This window comes from Gossypium arboreum, chromosome 11 (genome assembly GCF_025698485.1).
Source record: "Gossypium arboreum isolate Shixiya-1 chromosome 11, ASM2569848v2, whole genome shotgun sequence".
NCBI lineage: Eukaryota > Viridiplantae > Streptophyta > Magnoliopsida > Malvales > Malvaceae > Gossypium > Gossypium arboreum.
The window spans coordinates 131,129,492-131,153,014 of NC_069080.1; the positions used below are offsets into that span (position 1 = coordinate 131,129,492).

Below are 23,523 nucleotides of genomic sequence, written 5' to 3' on the forward strand. Positions count from 1 at the left end.
AAGTTTAATATTGAAATGAAAGAAAGATATTTTATTTTTCTATCATTCTTCCTTGTTGTTCTCTGTCGTGGCTGCTTTGAACCAGAGAAGCCATTTTCTTTTTCTTTCCAAGCTTTCAACCTTGCTTGTAAGTCTGATTGAAGTTTGTTTTTCGTAATTTTTATATTTTTGAGATCATAGTAACTCGATTTAGCTAATTCACTTTACCGTTTTCAAAAATGTTAAGTTTTTTAAAAAATACCATTGATGAATATTTGAGTTTTTGATGTATTTTGGTTGAGTTTGAAGCTTTTTTGTGAAATAAGACTATTTCGTAAAGTGAATTCTGTTAATTTTGAGGATAGGGACCAAAATATGAATATGTCAAAATTGGTATGAAATTTCTGTAATTTATGTTAATAGAGGGCTATAGAAAGATGAAATTGAGACCGGTTTAAAAATCGGAGATCAAGTTTGATAGATATAGCTATTTTGATTTTAGAGACTAAATTGAATAAAATGTGAACTTAAGGCAAATGTTGAAAAGTGAAATTGAATTAATTTATGCCTATTGTAGGTTGTTATATGATGTTTATCATTGCTAAATTAAATTAAATTATATTATAGATTGGGTTTTGAACCAATCGACAGATAATCGAGAGAAAAGAGAAACTGCAAAATAGTCCTTACCTTTGAGCTCAATATGGAATTGACAGGTATGTTTGTATGGAACTTACTAAATTAATTCATATTATGTTTGTACTTCTATAAATTGAATTATTATATTTGTTACATATTTATTTTGTTTTACAAAGTATGATATCGAAATAAATTGTAAATGATTATTTGAGTTTAAAATGCTATGTTTGAAATTGATTATCGAACTAGATAATTAATTTGAATAGTAATGAAAATTTGTGTAATTTAATGATTATATGTATTGACATTGAATTTAGTTAGAATGTATTATGTTATATAATGAAATGAGAAGAATTTAATCAAATTATGGAAGAGTAAAATGTTCCACTAAATATTTTATGGACAGTAGTGGTAGCACAACTTTAAAATTCACAAAAATTGTAGAAATTGAGTTAGAGGTTGAATCTAATGAAATTAAAGCTTATTAAGTCTAGTTTCATACAAAAGAAATGGTATAAGCAATGGAATTGTAGATTGTGAGATATAATATCATTTTCTTTTTTAATTTTTCTTTATAGTTGAGATAATTTCTTTGTTATGTTTTTTTCTAGTTTCTTTCTTTGTGTAAGAACTTAAGTTTCTTATATTTATTATGTCTTCTTCATCTAAGTTTGAGTTACTTAAGTTTATTATGTTTTTCTAAGTCTTCAATGCTGAGGTGAAATGGTGAAATGCTGAAGTGAAATGGTGAAACTCTTGGCAAATATTAAGGTAAGTTCTATACTCAACACTTGAGCTAAAATTTAATTATCATCACTTGTTATAATCATATTTGTAAAGTTTAATTTTGTATTTGTTATAGACAAAAGATGGCACAATGAATGCCTAGATAAATTAACCTTGATTTGTTGTAGACATGAATTGACATAATATATATTGAAGATTTTATTTATAAGTCTTGAAGTTACCAAGTGATTATAATACCGTTTGTTTTATTTTTGGACTAGACTTAAATGGTTGAAAGTTTATATTTTACCATTCTTTGCTTATGGATTCATTTGCTTAATCCTTGGACTTATTGGGCAATCATATTGGACGTTTCTTTTATGGACATACCTTTACTCATGGATTCATATGCTTAGTTATTGGTCGTAATTGCTAAATTATCTGATTGGGACCTCCATTTATGTGTGGATTCCAATTGAGTAAAAACATTGAGTATTAAAATTTAATCTTAATATGATGCTAATAGTTGATCCTCTAACCTCAGCATATTTTCTTTCATATTTTCTTTCAGGTATTTGTTTTTATTATTTTTATTTAATTTTTTGCATTTATTTTATTTTTATTTCTAATATTTCTTGCTACTACTTCGACATTCATTCTCAAGGTAATTGTAAATATTTGTTCTAGCATAATACTTGTAATCTTGTTAGTTTTAATTAACTTCCCTGTGGATTTGTAACACCCTTAACCCGTATCCATCGCCGGAATAGGGATTCGGAGTATTACCAAAATTTACAGATCATTTAATAGAAATTTCGCTTCACATAACATTCATACCTGAAATCAATCAAATTTAATCATAGTGTCTCTTATGTGAGCCATCGAAGCCCAGAATATATATATCGGGATTTAACCGAGAAATCAGAAATTTTTTTCGAAAATATTTAAATATTTAAATTTTTTTTTTTAATACTGCAAGGGGTCACAGGCTGTGTAGCTAGGTTGTGTGGTTCACACAATATTCAGGAAGTTATATTCATCAATTCACAAAGTAAATAAATCCACAGCGTTATTTATACATATCATCTCTAGCTTAATAAAATTTTAACTTTTCCAAGTTCCTTTATTTTCATATGTATTTCTTTACTTTTCACAAAGCATACCATGCTATCATACTCACAAGCTAGTGCGTTTGGACATAATTCTTTTCAATTAATCACATGATGTCATTTCATAAGATATTGCATAACTTAAAACTTGCCACTCTTTCACGAGCACAAGTACATTTTCATTTGAGCGCTTACCCTTTCAACACATCATACAAAAATAAACATTTTACCATTTAACCAATAGCTTGGCACTTGTTTAAGCATCAACAGCAACACTTGTTAGCATACTTGAACATATTCATATAAATTCAACATAGATAAACTTATTTTCTCATCATATCACACTTGAGTTTATTGCTCGTCTCAACATACATAATTTCCCTTGTAACAACATGTTAAAGATAATTACGTTTTTACATATCATGATACATATCATTCTTTTCTTTGTTTCTTTATAAACATTTATCATTCATTTCATTATATTAATATTTCATGTACCATTATTTCCATATATTTCGGTATATACCAGTAATAATTCATTTCAAACTCATATTATTTAATATCAGAACTTTACCCCTTGAATCATTTAAATATCAATGGGTACACTTATTTCAGATTAATATCAATAATAACCATAAGTTTACCAATACTAATTTCATATCTCACTTACCCATCTTTGTCAAATTAGAGAACGTCTTACGGAATTGAGTCCTTCGTGATCTGAAGCCCAAAGTTTAGCTGAAGCACATAAGTGCTAAACGGAAGCCCGGAGGCTAACTAAAGTACACAAGTGCTAAATGGAAGCCCAAAGGCTGACTGAAGCACACAAGTTCTAAACGCCGAAGTCTGAAATCAAAGTGCTAAGCAGGCTAAACGAAGTCTAGCTAATCAAGCTCACGAGCTTAACTGAAACCCCAAAAGGGTTAATTATCTCCTCTATTCAATTAATACAGTTTATTCATTGAAGTCTCCCCTGTTCTGCTGTCTGACAGTTTCGACCCTTCTTCACTAAAAATTAATTATCTCCTCGTACAGGATTCAAATGATGTTTCCGTTTATTTATCTTGAAAATAGACTCATTCAGGATTCTAAAAATATAAATTTAAGCCCCTAATTATTTTTATCCAATTTTGATGATTTTACAAAGTCAGAACAGGGGAACCCGAAATCATTCTGACCTTGTCTCACAAAAGTTATTGTATCTCATAATTTACAATTTCATTGCTTACATAATTTCTTTTATAAGAAACTAGACTCAATAAGCTTTAATTTCATATTTTATTCATCCTCTAATTCCATTTATACAATTTTTGGTGATTTTTCAAAGTTAGACTATTGCTGCTGTCCAAAACAGTTTTAGTGCAAAATGTTGATTTCCATTTTGCCCCAAATTTCACAATTCATACAATTCAGTCCTTACTCAATTAACCCCTCAATTAAGATAATTTTCTCAATTAATACTTTTCATAAACATTATAAGTTATTTCATAACTATTGAAATTCATAATTTTTACATAAAACTCTAACTTCAAATTATTTTACAATTAGGTCCCAAACATTCACTTTCTATTCAATTCTTACAATAAAATCAACATATAAACAATTTAAAGCTCTAATCCCATGCCAAATCATCATATACTTCCAGCACATATGTATATAAACTTTCAATTTCTTTCATAGAATCAAAAACTAATGATTTCAACAAGTGGACCTAGTTGTAAAAGTCAGAAAAATACAAAAATTTCAAGAAATAATCAAGAATTGAACTTAATTAGAGTAAAAATATGAAAAACCAGCTTAATAGAACTCCTTCATGGCGTTTTTCTGATGAGAATGCAGAAAAATAAAGAGAAATCTAGATAATTCCACTTTAGTCCTAGCTTTATTAAGTAAATTATGCAATTTTTCAATTTTACCCTCAATTCTCCTTATTTTATTGCTGATTTCATGCCCTTGCCGTCCAGCCCAAATAGACCTTGGGTCTATTTTCCTTTTAAACCCTCTTTCTTTTATCAATTAAGCTATTTAATCATTTCCCACAATTTTACATTTGATACAATTTAGTCCTTTTGTTCAATTAACTATCAGAACTTTAAAATTTCTTGACGAAACTTTAATACTAACATATTAACACTCCATAAATATTTATAAAAATATTTATGGCTAAATTTAAAATTCTCGAGGTCTTGATACCTCGTTTTCGATTCTAATTATTTTAATATTTATTTTAGTACACTATTCACTATTTCAAAATTTTTCCTAACTTCACATTTAATTTATACTCACTAAATTAATAATATTTCCTACTCATTTGTAGGATTTAGTGATCTCGAATCACTTTCGACACCACCACTTGAAAATTAGGTCATTCTGATTGACCTCGGACTCCCAAGAATTTATTACTTGAAGATAACCTATACTTGGGTTGTGCACCTAGAAAGGCCTTGTCAGTTATCAATACATACTTACCCCAAGGTAATTATGTTCTTCTTCCCTCAACTTTAGAGTCAACTCTGGAGCAAGAAGAATTAGTAAAAAAACATAAGAAAAACATTTATAATGATCAACATAAAGGAACGTATGTATCGGAATATAAACCACAATTGCTTAACATTTACCTAGGACGAATGTTTTGGACTATAAACCACAATTGCTCAATGTTTGCTCCCAACAAGTTATCAATACATATTGACCCCTACATATTGACCACGGGGTAATTATGTTCTTCTTCCCCCAACTCTAGAGTAAGAACATCTGGCAAAAATAATTAGAAGAATATTTATAATGATCAAGCCTCAACTTTAGAACAAGAAGATCTGGCAAAAAAAAAAAACATAAGAAGAAGATTTATAATGGTCAACGTGAAGGAATGTACGTCTCGGAATATAAACCACAATTACTCAACTTTTGGTCTCAACAAGTTATCAATACATTCTTACCCCGGGGTAATTATGTTCTTCTTCCCTCAAATCTAGAGTCAACTCTGAAGCAAGAAGATTTGGCAAAAAAATATAAGAAAAAGATTTATAATAATCAACGTGAAGGAACATATGTCTCGGAATATAAATTACAATTGCTCAACATTTGCTCTCAACAAGTTCAATATTGATAACTTGTTGAGAGCAAATGTTGTGCAAGCATGATTTATAGTCCGAGACATATGTGCCTTCACGTTGATCATTACAAATCTTCTTCTAATTTTTTTTGCCAGTTGTTCTTGCTTTAGAAAGGTAATAATTCGCCATACCTTATGCGGTGTATTTACATATTTGCCCTTCATAGAATATTGAGGGAGCCTCCTTTTGCTTTTCACGCATTCAACCAAAGCTTGAGGGAAGAATAATGTACTTACACACATGAAAATAAGTATTGATAGCTTGTTGAGACCAAATGTTGTACAAGCACGATTTATAGTCTGAGATACGGGCCTTCTCGTTGACCATTACAAATCTTCTTCTAATCTTTTTTTGCCAGCTATTCTTGCTTCAGAAGGGTAATGATTCCTCATACTTTATACGGTGTATTTACGTGTTTGCCTTTTACAGAATATTGAGGAACCTCCTTTTGCTTTTTACACGTACAACCAAAGCTTGAGGGAAGAATAATGTACTTACACATGTGAAAGTAAGTATTGATAACTTCTTGACATCAAATGTTGTGCAAGCATGATTTATAGTCCGAGACATATGTGCCTTCACATTTATCATTATAAATCTTATTCTAATCTTTTTTTGCCAGTTGTTGTTGCTATGTTCTTCCTTCAAGCATTGAATACATAAATACACAACATAAAGTAACCTGTGAAAAGCTAAGGGAGGTTCCCTCAATATTTTGTCTCAACAAGTATCAATTCATAGGGAAAGCTTTAGTTGAACGTGTGAAAAGCAAAGGAGGTTCCCTCAATATTCTGTGAAAGGCAAATGCGTAAAAACACTGCATAAAGTATGATGAATCATTACCTTTCTGGAGTAAAAAAAAGATTAGACAAATAATATAGTAAGAGATAACAACTTAGAAGCAAGCTATTGCGTATTTCTTATAGCATTTAAACATCCAGAATAATGAATTTACTCTAAAAATTGTCCTTGTTCATGTTAATCGAAGATGAATACATTAAACTAGTCGCAATGTTTCCCTTAACATCGCGATTAGAGGTGCTCATGGGCCGGGCCTAGTCGGGTTTAGGCTGGGCCATCATAAAAAATTAGGCCCGTTTTTTGGGCCCGAGCCTGGCCCGACCTAAAAAATGGGCCTGAAATTTTGTCCAAGCCCTACCCGAATAAAAAATGCTAAACCTGAGCCCAACCCGACCTGACCCATATTAAATTTTTAGATTATTTTATATAAAATAATTTTAAAAATACAATACATTAAATAGACTAAGAATAATTAAAATAAATGTTTTCCAACAAATCAAAAATACATGTAAAAAGTTTTTATACTTAAATAACACTAACATAGTTGCAATTTAACAAGTAAATGCCCCTAAAATAGTGACAAAATTAACAATAAAATAAGAGTTATACAAGATCTAAATAATAATAATAAAATAATAGTAATATAATAGCGAAATGGTGACAAAATAACAACATAACAGTGACAAAACAATAACAAAATAGTAGTAAATAATAAAAAACAGTAGCAGTTTTTTGGGTGGTCAAATTTGAGCCGGGTCGGGCCGGGCTCGGGCCAAAAAAGTCTTACCCGAGGCCCGATCCATTTTTTAAACGGGCTTTATTTTTTGTCCAAGCCTATTTTCGGACCTATATTTTTGTTCAAACCCTCCTACTTTTCGAGCAGGCCTTCGGGCCCGGCCGGGTGGCCCGGTCCATGAGCAGGTCTAATCGCGATTTCAAAATACTTAAATCGCGTTAAAATGACCAAGTTTAATTTTAATTCAATTCTAAAATATTTTAAAAGCTATTTAAGGACTATTTAAATTTAATTTCAAAATGAGATAGACCTAACATGCAAATAGACTAAAAGTTTAAATTTATTTTCGTCAGCAGCAATGTTCATTTAATTTAAAAAGAGTAATTGCTTTATTAGGTCCCTAAATATTTTATATAATCACACTTCAATCTTATACTGCCAACGCCAATAACGGCACTCAAAAAAATTATTTTTTAAAATATGATAATTGCTTAATAATGACGGAGTGGTGCCACCAATGGCAATAGCGACACCAAGGGACATAGTAGCAAACAATTATTTTCATATAAAATTTTGTAAGTGGATTATTTTTATAATTAATTAATAATTTTGGATCAATTTTGGAAAAAAACCAAAAAAAGGGAAAGGAATGGATTCAGATGCTCCCCCAAATTTCCTGTCGCTTCTCGTGCATTGCATTGTTCCTCAGCCGACCCTCCCCCAAATTTCCTCTCTTGCTTTGCCTGCTTTACCCGCTTGCAGCAAGACTGAGAACTCGAACCCAACTCAGGTAACAAATCTCCCTTTCCCTCCCATTTTGCAAGATTACCGGATCAAAGTTCATCGTTCTCACTTCATCTCTTTCAACTACGAGGTTCATTATTAGGTAAAATTTGCTTTGATTTTTCCAATACCAACATTGCTATTTCTATTCTGAGTACAGTGCTGATTTTTCCCTGTCGTGTCTTTATTGCCATACAATAATTTTGTATTTAGTAACATAGCAGTAGAAAGAGTACCCTGCTGCATCTGAACTTCAAACAGTTTGGCCTTAATCATGTTAATGGTCCCAGATTATCAGTTAATAGAGAATCAAAGTCGATGTATCAATGAATCACGAAATGCTATGGTTCTTAAATATGATTTTTTTTAATTTATTTAGAAGTAATACACGGGATCATGCACTCTTTTCTTTTCTAGTTATAATGAAAAAAAATACAACTGGGTGAATCCAGCCTATTTTTGAAATAAACAACTCGCACACACTCCCTTTCCAAAAAAAATCAATACACCAAGTACTACACTTAGATTTATTGGATTTGTTGCTAAAATATTGGATGGCCAGTGACCCAAGGAAACGAAAGTTTTCATATGATCTCCTATTTTATTTTAGATAGACTAAAAAAAAAGAACTCGTTAATAGCTAAAATTGTAAGTTATATTATCAAACTCTGGCTGTTCGGTATGAAGAAAGAAATTAAGTGATAAAATGTTAAGTTAACTGTCGTTAACAGTTGTGTGAATGCTCATTTTCAAGTATGAAATGGCTGAATTTAAAATGTTTAAATTTGTTGAAAATGTGGACTGCTACGGGTTGAATTAAAGGAAAATTATTGGAGGTTAAATGCCAATTTTGGCTACTGTCCGAATGCTGGATCTTCAGCATTTAATTTCTCTGTTTAGAGATGTTTTAAGCTCGCTGGAAATGCCACAATTGCAAACACTATTTACTTGATATAATAAGTGTTAGTGAGTTATTTACTTTTCTTCCTTGGGTGTTTTGCTGCAATTTTTAATGTCTAAAAGCTGGAAATTTGGAGTGTTAGATGTTGTATTTTATGTTGCCCGAATGCGGAAAATTGAGGCGTTTAAATGCTGCAAATTATGAGGTTCGAAAGTTGGAAATTGAGGTAATTAAATGCTGCAATTTATCATGTCTGAAAGCTGAAATTTGAGGTGCTAATGCTGTAACTTATGATGTCTAGGAGCTGTTACTTTGATGATTAAATGTTGTACTAATGTGTTGATTAATCGATGATTATTGAAATGTGAGAAAGTTCGTATGTTATATTTATATTGAAATTGTTATGTATTCAAATTATGAATCATGTGCATATAAATGCGTTGTGATGTATTCAAATCAATGTTTTGCTCAATGTTTTTTGGATCAAATATTATATTTTTTTTTAACACTACTAACAAGTTATATATAACAACCTTTTCAGTTGCTGATACTCGTCAATTGAAAAATGGATGGAGGGTAAGCTTTGCACTTTTGACTTGTTTTTTTTTTTAATCTTGTTGATGACTTGATGCTCACCTGCACTTTGGTTGTTTTGCAGACATGCTTATACTCTTGTCAATAGTGCTGAAAATCTGTCGCCAAAACATTTCAGTTTTCACCCAGCTGCAAAGCTGAGATTGCAAGGAACGGGCTTCGAAAATTTAATCAAGCTCTCAAGGCCCTCAAGTCATTTCAAATCACTTATTCACGCAGTGGCAGATAGATATAACCGAGAGGAAAAATGCTTTGAATTTGGTAGGGATCAGAAAATTAGGCTTTTTCTAGGTTTAGGAGACGTTCTAAGGATCACTGGCCTTCCGATAGATGGTTGGCCAGTTACAGTAAATGAGAAAGAAGTAAATGTAAGAGACTTGTGTATACAGTGTTTTGGCACAGACAAGTTCCTAGAACCATCAAAAACAGCAGAAAAACCAAAAAGTGGAATTTGTCTCACTTGGCTGAAGGACAACTACGGGCACTTGGATGAAAATTATGTCCTCAAAGGGCAGCAACTTGACCAGTATGTTCGAGCTACAGTGCTCTACATCATAGGGTCTGTAGTACTCCCTAGTGTAGCTAAAACGGTGTCTCCAATTTATCTAACATTTTTGAAGAATGTTGATAAAATTGGAAGTTATGCATGGGGTGCAGCCATGCTCGCAAGTCTGCACCGCTGCCTCCAGAACGTCAACAAATGCACTTCCAATTGTCTCTATGGCAATTTTCATTTTGTGACGGTGAGGATAGAAGTTATATTTATAGTTTCCTTTTGTTGAGGTCCAATTTTGGCCCAACTTAAACAAAAAAATTTATACCCAACTAACCCTAAATACCTTAAGTCCAAGATTAACAGCCTAAATACATTTAAAAAAAAAAGAAAGAAACCTAAACCTAAAAAAACCCTAGCTGTCGCCCTAGCCTTGTCAGCCACCTGCTCCACCGCTTGTCAGTCACCTGCCACCGCCACTTGCATCTGCAGAACAGAGGAAGAAAAGACAATAAGTAATAAAAAAAAGGGACTTGCAAATGGCTATAAAAGTCAAGCGAAATTGTAATGAATGGAGGGGGGGACATATTTTTGTATACTAATAGATCAATATATCGAGTAGAAATTTTAATAATAAAAAAAGTGCGAGTTTAACACCAAAACCAGCAACCATATAGTCCAAATCGGAAAAACAAAACACCAAGAATCAGAGATCAAAAAACCAAAGGTGATTTTACCCCTTTTTTTTTATTTTTGATTTTCGAATCTATTTACTCACTTGCATGTATATAAAAAAATAAAAAAAAAATAAAAAAAGGAAAACTTTACCTTTTCCGGCCACCGTGCAGGGTGGTTGACGACGGCGGCGACTGCGGTGGGCCACTGTGGCGACCGGACTGAAACCTCGCAGGAGCAATGGCCTCTGCAGAGAACAAAGAGGAAGAAAGGAATTTTTTTTTTAAAAGGGGAGAAGAAATGAACTTTTAAAAAAAATTTGGGTTTATATAGGCCACCAAAACGTCGTCGTTTTGGGACTGGCCTTAAACACCCAAAACGACGTCGTTTTGAGACGACTCGACCTGATCTGACCCGCTCCAACTTCAGGATCCGCGTGTTTTCATTGGAGGGGATATTTTCGCATTTAGCCCCTCTTCTTTTTTATTACTTTGCAATTAAATCATTTTTTATATTTAATTTGGCCCCGAAATTTGCCGCGTTTTGCGATTTGGTCCTCCCTTCAGTGACGTCGTTTTAAGGGCTCGGGTAAATTACCTTTTTGGCCCTCTGCAGTCGCACGCGCATTTAAATGGGTCCCTTTTTTATATTTATTTTTAAATTGGCCCCAAAACTTCATATTTGTTTCGAATTTAGTCCCTTTTTTAGATTTAATTTGGTTTCTATATTATTTTTACCATTTTTTTAAAATATTATTTATTATTCAATTTACTATTTTTGTTATTACTATTATCAGCATATTTTTACTATTATTTAGAAATTTGTTAGTTTTAATTAATACTTATATATATTTTATGTAACAGCCAAATTTTTCAGTGGTGTCGGAAACAGTGATTCGAGATCACTAAATCCGACGAGTAAGTTTAGAAATTTTAACAAATAATAATTATAGGCCAAGCGCGAACTTAAAAGAATTATTTTTAATTAGTAAATTTTTCGATTTTAAAAGAATTAATCAGGTAAATTTGGTTGAAAACGAGGTATCGAGACCTCGGAGTTATAAACCGAGCTATAAATATTTTTATAAATATTTATGGAGTATTATTAAGTTAGTATTAAAGTTTCGTTAGAAAATTTTAACGTTTGGTTAGTTAATTAATTAAAAAGAACTAAATTGAAAATAGTGCGAAATTTATTAAATTGTGATTAAATAGTTTAAGTGATTGAAAAGGAGGGATTTAAAAGAAAATTGGACCCAAATTGTATGGGCTGGACGGTTGGGCAAGAAAATCAGCAAAAAAGACAAGGAGAAACAAGGGCAAAATGGGACATTTCGCAAATTAAACATATAAAACAAGACAAATTTGAAAAATCTAGAGATATCATCATTTTTTTTCAGCAAAAATGCCATGGGAGGTCTGAAAGCTGCTGGTTTTTCATACTTTGACATATGTGAGTTCAATTCTTACCCTTTTCTTTGAGATTTTTATGTTTTTGTGACTTTTACAATTAGGTCCAAGTGTTTAATTCATTAGTTTTTGATTTTATGAACAAAATTAAAAGCTATCATTGATAAGTGTTAGCTGTTTATGATGAAATAAAATGAATTTTAAGCTTTGATTTTGTTGTTTGATGATTTTATCAAGTAATTTCAATAGAAATTGATTTTAGGACCTAATTGTGAAAAAGTTGTGAATTAAGGTTTAGTGTTAAAATTCTGATTTTCAAAGATTGTGTAATAGTTTAGAATGATGGAATAAAATGTTAATTGAGAAAAATTAGCTTAATATATGGGCTAATTGAGCAAGGACTGAATTGTATGACCTATGAAATTTAGAGGAAAAATGGTAATAAACATCTTGAACTAAAACAATATTGGACAGCAGAAGTAGACTAACTTTGAAAAATCACCATAAATTGTAGAAATCGAATTAGAAGATGAATAAAATATTAAATTAAAGCTTATTGAGTCTAGTTTTTCATAGAAGAAACGGTGTAAGCAATGGATTTGTAAATTATGAGATATAATAAATTTTGTGAGACAATATTAAAATGAATTCGAGTTCCCCTGTTTTGACTTTGGAAAATAACCAAAAATTGGAGAAAATTAATTAGATTCTAAAATTTATATGCTTAGAATCCTTAATGAGTCTATTTTCAATAGAAATCAATGGGAACATTATCCGAATTTTTTGCTGTGATATAATTAATTTTTAGTGAAGAGAGGTCAGAACTGCTGGATAGTGAAACAGGGGAAACTTAAATGAATAAACTGTACTAATTGGCTAAACCAAAAATTCTTAAAATTTTATGGTGGAATGATATGTGAGTCTAGTTTTATGGAAAATTTACGGATCTTAATTTTGAGCTCTGTACCTCGAATTATAAATAATTGAGTGACTAAGACTCGTGTGAACAGATTGATGTGAGCATTAATAAGTAAATTGTGAAATCGTACTTACAAGAATATTATATACATTAAGGATGTGGAATGGAGAGGAGGGGGAGTAAAAATATATATGAATATAAAGTTAGCATGGCTAATTTGCATGTTTTAAGCTCATGGACTAAATTGAATAAAAGTAAAACTTTAGGGGGTAATTTTGTAAAAATGTCAAAATAACAAAATTGAAGGGAATAAATTGTTTTATTATCTAAATTAATAAATTGAATGAAATTATCAATTTAAGATTGGGTAAAATTTGGGAAAATGGTAAATTACCAATATGCCCCTAAATCTTGGTATTTTTGCAATTTAGTCAGGTAGGTTCGGATACCCTGAATGAGCATGTAAATATGAAAATTGAAGTATTGTATCGTATTTTATATGATATTCTAAATTGAATATATGAAAAGAATGTTACATGAAACATGAAAATGAATACTAAATAATATAAATTAATTGAAATTATTCTGAAAATTTCGGTAATGCTCGTATCCTATCCCGGTCTCAGGTACGGGTATGGGGTATTACATTTTATATATTTATAGTTGCTTTTTAATATTATTATTATCCCTAATATATATTTTATGTATACACATTTAAATACTATATTATACACATATTAATACCATGTTATATACCTATTATTATATCTATTTTACCCTATTATATTTGTTACTAATATTAGTATATGTTTTATTATATATGTATATATCTTTAATATATATATGTATATATTTATGAAGTATTATTAATAGTTGTTTTTAACATTATTATTATTTCTAATATGCATATATTGTGTATTTACCTCTTCTACTATATATTGTATATTTCTAATATTATCATGCTATTACCATTACTATTATTACTATTGCTATATCTATTATTATTACTATTATTATTATATTCTAATCTATATTTATTTTACCTAGTACTACTTATTTATATATGTTTATGTTATCATTATATTTCACATATTACCTATGTTTATTTACGTATGAATGCTACTATTTTACTATTGCTTTTCTTATATTATTTTCATTGACATTTTACTTTTCATCATTTTGTATTTTTATTAACATTATTATCATTATTATTTATATTATTATCAAAGTTAGCATTATGTTTTAGCTATGTTACTATTATTTTATATTTATTCTTGATATTATCATTATTACTACCACCGTTATTTTTATTATCATATTATTGTTATTTTCTTTTACCATATTATTATTTCCTATCCTTTATATATTATCATTGCTATTAACATACATTATTATTATCAATTCACTATTAATTTCACTTTTATTATTATTACTATATTATCATTGTTATTATTATTTTCCATTATTATTAATATTAATATTAATTTTCTTATTATTACTATTATTAGTATCATAGGTATTATTATTATTATTATTATTATTATTATTATTTTTATTATCAATTTTGTTAATATTATCGTTTTCATTATCATTGCCATTTTCATTTTGTCATGTTTTATATTCATTTATTTATTTATGTATTTGCTTATTCCATTTTTCCCTACACGCTTGTTTTATATTTTACTAGCCTTGTTTTTATTTCATCTTTTTTGCCCATACTATTGTATTTGACATTATCGCACCTATCATTATGTTGTTATACGTGTTAATATCATGATTTGCTTTTGTATTTTACTATAAATCGCATTATATTTTTTACCCAACTCAAAATAATTCTTTCATAAAAGTAATATTCCGTATTTGGTAATTCGAGACAATCGTGCCCTAACTTACTGGGTTTCGATTTTTCTCATTTAACCTAAATAACGGAATATTCTTTTAAATCATAATACGAGTTTTAAAAAAGCTTATTTTCGGAAATACGAGGTATGGTGCCCTAACTTACCAGGTATGACATTTTGTTACCTCGAAATAAGATTTTTCGCGAATAAAGGCAATATTCGGTGTTCGAAAATTCGAGGAAGTGTGCCCTAACTTACTGGGTTTCGATTTTCCTCGTTCACTCTAACTAACCGAATATCCTTTTAAAAGAAGTTAAAATACACAGATTTTTAAGTAAAAGGCAAGCTCATTCTCAAAAGTTCGAGATGTCGTGTCCTAACTCACTGGATATGACATTTTGTTACTTCGAGGCGAGAAGGTCTTTAGCATTCGAATTTTTTTAAAGAGGGACCGTATTTCAATTCTTTCAAGTTTTCAAATCTTCGACACTAAGACACTAATTAATTAACTAGGTACAAATTTTGGGTGTATCGAGGGTGCTAATCCTTCCTCGTGCGTAACCGACTCCCGAACCTGTTTTCTTGATTTGCGTGGACCAAAATCGTTGTTTAAATAAATCAAACCATTTATTAAAAACAACCACTTTTACGAGGTGACTCGATCACACCTCATCAAAAAAGATTGGTGTCGACTTCTCTATTCATTTTCATTTTCAAAATTTAAGTCGATTCCAGTTTTTCAAAAAATGGTTACGACACCTTTGTTTAGTAGTTTCTCTTTATTTCATGTGGATTAACATTTTATTTTTCTTTGTTGTAGGTGTTTATATTGGAGCACTTGCCGGAGCTTGCATCTTGGTTGCTTCATCTCGACAATAAAGAAGTAAATGAAATTGTCATAGCCGAAGACAAGGAAAATCGTCCCAAGGACTTTCCTTTGCTGGTTGGGTGGCATGAAAGGCTGTTCAAGTCATCCAAGAAGCACAAAAAACACCCTAATACTTCTGAATTTGAGGAGTATTTCAATAATTTAAGCCTAAATAGAGTAAGTGAAGTCATTTTCTTCTTTCTAATGATTTAATTAACTTTTTCAAATGACTTTCGTTTTTTTTTTGGTCTTTCCTATTTCAATGTTTCAAACAGGTTGAATGGACCCCCTATTCTCGACTGCCACAAAATTTCTTCCCTTCTCCATATAATGATCAAGTTTTCCTGGAGCGTGCTTTGACATCACTTGTATCTTTGGAGAAGGTAGTTCTCCATAATCCTGCGGTCTCGAAGGAAAAGAAGCTATGTGCTTCTGATGATCTTCAACTTAAGGCGAAACATATCACTAAAATTCACAATAGACTTGATCAAAGTCGTAGAGGCAGAAGTAGGGGAGGAAGTGGGCAAGACTGGCCCTTGGTACATAAAGATTTCATATCAGTCTGGTCTGATCGTTGGGAGTGTTTGTATATTGCAGGTAATCCTAAACTTATTCATCTGAACTAAATTGAAGTTGCACGGTTTTTTTCGTCACATGTTTTAAATTTCTTTCCCCTGAGCAGAATTATTCATCTGTACGAACCACCACGTATGTTTGTTTTTTTCATTTTGTTAAAACAAAATGAAAATAAGAAATAAAAGATGCTGATTTGGAATATTATTAAAAAGTTTTAATGTTCCATGAATTTGTGAGTCAAGAATCTGGATCACTTGATTGATGATTAATTATCCTGAGTTAAAAGCTAAATTACCCTTCAATTAGTTTAGTGATAGTAGAAAATGAAAATAATACAAGATTGGAGTAGTTGATTCTGTTTAAATCAAAGCTCCATCTTCCATAAAAAGGACAATATAATATATAATAAAATGGAATTGTATTTGAATATTTTGAATGAATGAAAGCGAGTCTGAGCTAACACGTTAATATTCTTTTTTCCTATTTCAATATTCAAAGCAACATTTTTCAAAGACTTGGAATTTGCAATTGTATTATACAGTTGGGAATTTGCAATTGTATTATACAGTTGAGAATTTGCAATTTTATAATAATAAGTGATTGCTTGTTTTTATTTGTGTATAGCATGTGGAAATCATGATGTTTTTCCTTTCTTTTTTTAGTATTTTAAAAGTGTTTGTTTATTAAGTCATCAATTCATTCTTAAATTCCAAGTGAATGCTAGTATTCTTCAGCACTCAAAGGTAAATTTTTTGGAATGTCATAGATGGAGAAGAGGGAGGCTTGCAAAATCAGGAGAACGCAGCTCCAGCAGAAGAGCATGATGGGGAAATAGGTAAGTTGATTTTTCCTTTGCTTATATTCTGCTACCAGCATTAGTTTTTATTTTTATTAGGTAAAATTTGTATAAAATTTTGTTATATATTATATTACTTATTCATCTGAACTAAATTGAAGTTGCACGGTTTTTTTCGTCACATGTTTTAAATTTGTTTCCTTTGAACTAAATTATTGTAATAATAGGCAAGTTGATTTTTCCATTGCTTGTATTCTACTTCCCTGAATATGCCCCTCGTATGAACTTCTGTTTGTCTTGATGAATTGTTGGGGTGGCTGGCTTGTGGAAAACTCTGTTTATAGTTGATTTTTCCATTGCTTGTATTCTACTTCCCTGAAAATGCCCCTCGTATGAACTTCTGTTTGTCTTGACGAATTGCTAGGGTGGCTGGCCTGTGGAAAACTCTGTTTATAACTGTCTTATCCTTGTCTTTCATTTGTTCTGTTCTGTTACGCTCGATTGGTATATACTTGCTTATAATTATACATTTGTTCATTTTGAGAGTTGCTCAGTGTTTTGCTGTGCATTGCTGGTCATTTTGAGTTTTCTTATTATTTGATGATTCAATGTTTTGCTCAATGTTTTTTTATTATTTGATAAGAGACATGGGGACTCTCATTGCAACTTGCTCTCTCCTTTTGGTAATGTACGTTAGATAATTTCCAAACCAAATTCACTATCTAATATTTCTTATTAGATTTAAGTTATTTAAATTTGTGTACGTGTAAATGATGACCCCATGGAGCAGGAGCAGATGATTGTTAGCTCCCAGAGCAGCCCACAGTTGGACACCAGATATAGGCAGGTATACAGCAGACGCACTCGGGGGATTCCTTCCAATGTAGAACTAAATAAGAAACGTAAGCGGCGGACTGGTCTCCCTAAAGAAAGTTTGGAAAATATACTGCCCTCTGGCAGAAAAAGGCGATTGCAAACTCCACCCTTTCTTTCCAAATCCGAAGTCATAAGGGACAGTCTTGTTACTAGGATTCATCTTAAAAGAGAGAAGGTAACTAATTGGCATTTTTTTTTCGTTGTTTTAAAAGTGTGCATCATAAGTTAATACATGTTGGAAAATATGGCCGACTTTGTTATGTTTATGGCAGGAGCAGGGGCAACAGCAGGATGAGTCAGGTATGCACTACACCTGTGCCTACGCAAGTTTTTTTTGCTTGTTTGCATGTCCTATTTACGGTGTATTCTTAGCATGTTTTTTTTTTCTTATTTTGTATAATATGAATTACATAAAATCATAAATTATTGTTATATATATATATATATATATGATGTATTATATAAATAAGAGTTATATATCGTACATAAATTTAATACATAAAATTTATTTCGTATATCTCATTTTGACTATAAAAGCATATTATATATAGAGTTGTTCATGGTCACATCATTCAACTAATTCTGAAGGTCCGTTTGAAAAATGAAAAGATTCAACTAAAAATATAGATTCAAAATATAGGTTTGAATAAAAAACGATGTTTATTTTCTAAATAAGTCGAATCTTGAGTAAATTTTTATAGTCCAAAACTAATCCGAATATATATCCTTTTAAATTTACCGAGAAACATTTATTTGAATGTAAGAATTAAAAGATAACAGCCTGGGATCCAAATATCAAAAGATAAAAATCAAACATGTTATGTATATTGATTGGAATATCGTTATAAATATGTTACATTTGATGGCACAGAATTTTTTTGCGGGTTTGCTTCCTCCTTTAGCCTTTTATTTAAATCGAAGTTTTAAATTAAATTAAAAATTTAAATAAGTTTACAAAATCACAAATTTTTTAATTTTAATATATTTCTTTTTCAAATAATAAATTTAAATTTATTATAACTATTACACCTTTTATTTTAATATAATTACTATGATATATTTTTCACATCTTTTAAAAATTGATTATAATTATTTTTAAATATAATTTAATAATATGATAGAAAATTAAAGGTTATCTTTGCGCGGTACAATTTTTTAAAATTCATATTTTTATATATATCATAGATAGATTATAGATATAGGTTGTGGTGGCAAAAGAAAATGTATATACGGTGTATGTAAAGGCCTTATACAAGGGATGATCAAAGTATAAAAATTAGTATTAGATAAAGTTAGAGTGAGTTGATTACGTCCTCCACTCACTTTCCTATTCTTCCTTTTTTCCAATTAAATAAGACAGACTTTATACTTTTAAATAAAATATTTAAACCCATCACAAGTGTTGTTGAGGTTAGGGGTGTGTAAATTTCGGGTAAAACTAGATTAATTCGGTTAATCGGTTGGTTAACCGAATTAATTCGGTTGGGGGTTAGTTAATAATTTTTTGGAAATTCAATTAACGGTTAATTCGGTTCGAAATCGGTCGGTTAATCGAATTTAATAAATAATATTATTATATATAAGTATTCGGTCGGTTCAATTAATTTTTTAGAAATATAAATTAATCAGTCGGTTAAGTCGGTTAATTTTTTTATATGTTTTATACTTGTTTTAATTAAAAATAAAAAAAAAATATAAATTTCAGTTAATTCAGTTAACCGACCGGATTAACGGAAAAAGTTTGGTTCGGTTAATTTTTTTTTAAAAAATTTTGGTTCGGTTAACGGTTAAGGGTTTAAAAGGATCAGTTAATTCGGTTAATGATAGTTCGGGTCGGTTAACCGATTGAACACCTCTAGTTGAGGTGGCCACCCAGTGTGACTGGATTAAGAGTTGGGGTTTTATGTGATCTAACTTCAAATTTAATCATATTATTAATAAAATTTTAATATTACATGTTTAATTTTATTAACTTAACAAAAGATGGAAACCTTTTGAAAAAAGAAGAAGAAAGATTCGAAACCTTGAGTTTATTCATTAAATCTATTAGAAAAAGTAGTGGCAGTAACTGCAGATGTTTTTATCGGAAAACATTTTCTGGAAAAGCTTTTCAGCCTTTTCCAGTATTTGTTCGGGAGGAAAATATTTTCCCAAGGAAAATGAATTACAAAATACGAGAAAACAAAGCCAATACTTTAGTAGGAAAATGTCTTACCGTTTTTATTTCGGTAAGACATTTTCAGGAAAAGAAGCAACACAATTTTCCCTTTCCCTTCCTGTAGCGATGTAAAAATTTTGGTTTCGGTCGCTAGTTGAGTCGATTTATTGAAAATTTGAAAACTGACTTTCGATTTTTTTTAAAAAAAGGGGGAGTCGCCATCGATCCTTTTTCCTAGGTGTGATCGGACACCTAATAAATCCTCTTCTTTTAAAAAGAAAATTCATTTTTTAAACAAAAAGAAGGTCGAGTTTAGGTCTATGTCAAAAACCAAAGTAAAGTTGGGTTCGGGAGTCGGTTATGTGCGAGGAAGGTATTAGCACCCTCACGACGCCCAAAATTGGTATCTTTATTAAACACGTGTTGTCTTGATTTTCAAAAATACGAATTCAATTTGACATTTAATCGTGATCCGATTGAGAATTTTTAGTTTTCGATTTTTTAGAAGGGTGTCCCGTTTTTAACACGAGCCGACGAATTTCACCCAACATAGCGATGAGATCGATGACTTAATGTTAAATCGGTTCATTGCCTTATTTATTGATAAAAAATGAATAACATATTTTTAAAACAAAAATTCATAAATAAATAAACGGAGCAAACAATGATATAATGAATGAAAAATATTAACATATAATATAAGAGCATTAGGATAACAATAAAAACAATATTTACAATAAAAAGAAAATAATAATAAAAATAATGATATGTTAATAATATAATAAGAAAAGCAAACTGATACAGAATGGGTAAGAAAAATAAAAGAGTTAGAAATATATTGAAGTAAATAATAAATACGACACTAATATTAAAACAATAACAATGCATGTGATATTAAACGTAATAATAGTATTAAACGCGAAATAAAAACAATGAATATATACATACATATAATAGTTAGTAAAGTGATGGAAATATGATATTAAAAACACTAATAATGTTACCTATACACATACGTATATATATTTAAAATATAAACATAATAATAATATTACAAAGTATATACATAGTATAAAAAATATATACATAGTATAATGTTAAAAATACATACATAATATATAGTTATTAAAAAATATAAGATAATATGTAAGAAAAATATAATATAATATTCAAATATATACATGATATATATAAAATACAATATTAAAAGGTATATATATACGTAATATATAAAATGCATATACATAATATAATATTAAAATATCTACATAATATATACATATTAGAAATAATAATGTTAAAAACACCTATTAATAATATTACATAAATATATATACCTATATATATTAAAGATATATATTAAAGATATATACATATATAATAAAACATATACTAATATTAATAATAATAAGGATAATATAAAATATATACATGAAACAAAGATAAATATATATATATATATAACTAATAATATTAAAATATATGCATGAGATAACGTAAAATATATGAATAGTATGATATTTAAAATATATACATAATATATATATATAAAATAATATTAAAATATATATACATAACATATACATAAAATATATACATAATATATACATAGAATAGTATGAAAAAACATATAACTAATGATATTAAAATATATACATATTAGAAATAATAATAATAATGTTAAAAACAATTGTTAATAATACTACATAAATATATACATATATATACATTAAAGATATATACATATATAATAAAACATATACTAATAATAATAATAATAATAATAATAATAATAATAATAATAATAATAATAATAATAATAATAATAGTAGTAGTAACAATAATCTAAAACGATAATAGTCATAAAAATAAAATAGTAGTAATAATAATACATTAGTAATACATAATAGAGGAATAAAAATATAGTAACAATAATAGTAATAACATAAACAATAATATATATACGTATGAAAAAAAACAATGATAGTAAAATATAGTAATAATAATAACAATAGAAGTGATAATAATAATGGCATTAGAATAAAATAAATATGAGTGCAAATATAATAATATATAAATAATGTAAATAAACAACCAAAAGTAATAAAAAGGACATAATTGAATTTGAAAACAAAATTTTGGGGCAAATCCGAAATAAATAAAAGAGGAGGGGATTAATTCGCATGCGCAAATAACCAGGAATGACTAAAATGGGTAATAACCCCTTGTCCCAAAACGCACAGCTTCAAAGGGACTAACTTGGAAGAGAAATAAAATTTCTGGGCATAAATTAAAAGCAAAAAAAATGAAATTTAAAATCAGAAAAATGCGGAAGGGCTAAATGGGCAAATAGCCCTTTTGTTGAAAAAATACGCGGATCCTTAGTAGAGTGGGTCGAATCGGGTCGGGTTAAGTCAAAACGACGTCGTTTTGGGCGTTTAAGGCCAATCCCAAAACGACGTCGTTTTGGTTGCCTATATAAATCCAATTTTTTTAAAAAAAATTCATTTTCTCCTCTGTTTTTTTTAAAAAAGCTTTCTTCTTTCTTTTTTTTCTCTGTAGAAGCCCTTGCTCCGGTGAGAGCTCAGACCTCACCGCCACATCCCACACACCACCACCGCCATGCCGCCATGCCAGCCACCATGCACTGGTAAAAAAGGTAAAAATTTCCCCTTTTTTTGTATTTTTAATATATATGTGTAAAAAAATAAAAGAAAATAAATAGATCTAAGTGTAGATAGATTCGAAGAGAAGCAAAATAAATAGAAGGGAAAATAAAAACCTTTCGTCCAAATCTATTTCTTTGTTTTTGACTCCTTGCTGAGATTGAATACTTTTATTAGTGTTTGAATCTACTTTTTATTTCTAGTTTTCGTATTCAAAAAAGGTCCAGAGAGTGAAAATACAAAATATGGCATGGCTTATATAGCCATTTACACCTGGTTTGCTACTGCTTATTGCGTGTTTTGTGCTTCTTTTTGCAGGTGACGGAATGGGAGCAGGTGGCGGTGGGTGGTGGTGGCAGAGTCGTCAGAGGTAAGTGGGGAGAGGGTGGCTAGGGTTTCAGCTTTTCTGAAACCCTAGTTTGACTAATGGGCTAATTGGGCTTGGGCTAGGTAGTTAGGTTTTGTTAGGTTTGTTGTTTGGGTTAGTTTAGGTATTGGGCTTGGGGTATATTTTGGGTTAATTTGTATTGGGTTTTAATGTTGGGTCAAAATTGGCCTGTAACACTTCCCCTTCCCCTTCCCCCATCATTTTCGGTAAGAGTTTTCTTTGATCCGTGATAAATTCCCCCAAGTTTTTCATCAAAATTGAAAATTTTCAATCGTCTTCTCTTTTAATCTTCTCGATTTCGAATCTCTCACAGAAGGTAATCTTCTCTTTACAACTTCATTTTCTATTTCGATTTTTATTTTTTTATTCGTGATTTCTTTGTCTGTTTCTTTATTTTTATGCCTCTCTGTTTCTTTATTTTTAATTTTTTTCTGCTAAAACCAAGGATGTTTTCCAACCTGTTATTGCTAAGTG

At 29.8% G+C, this 23,523-nt stretch overlaps 1 protein-coding gene and 2 long non-coding RNA genes across 4 annotated transcripts; all 3 read left to right on the plus strand.

The window, feature by feature from the left end:
- Positions 1 to 1,573, plus strand: LOC108482793 (uncharacterized). Its single transcript, XR_001870942.2, has 3 exons — positions 1 to 127; positions 607 to 695; positions 1,323 to 1,573. It is a non-coding gene; the product is annotated as an uncharacterized LOC108482793 (long non-coding RNA).
- Positions 1,574 to 7,724: 6,151 nt separating this feature from the next.
- On the plus strand, positions 7,725 to 10,539 carry LOC108482169 (protein MAINTENANCE OF MERISTEMS-like). Of its 2 annotated transcripts, none has more exons than XM_017785286.2 (3): positions 7,725 to 7,896; positions 9,332 to 9,366; positions 9,449 to 10,539. In XM_017785286.2, the coding sequence occupies exons 2-3, from the start codon at positions 9,356 to 9,358 to the stop codon at positions 10,164 to 10,166; spliced, it is 729 nt and encodes a 242-aa protein (XP_017640775.1). In that variant the 5' UTR covers positions 7,725 to 7,896; positions 9,332 to 9,355; the 3' UTR covers positions 10,167 to 10,539. The 2 variants fall into 2 exon arrangements, with proteins under 2 accessions (XP_017640775.1, XP_017640773.1); XM_017785284.2 differs by having other exon boundaries at positions 7,730 to 7,992.
- Positions 10,540 to 15,795: 5,256 nt separating this feature from the next.
- LOC128283463 (uncharacterized) lies at positions 15,796 to 17,851 on the plus strand. The gene is made up of 3 exons (XR_008273811.1): positions 15,796 to 16,186; positions 16,932 to 17,000; positions 17,752 to 17,851. It is a non-coding gene; the product is annotated as an uncharacterized LOC128283463 (long non-coding RNA).
- Positions 17,852 to 23,523: the final 5,672 nt, after the last annotated feature.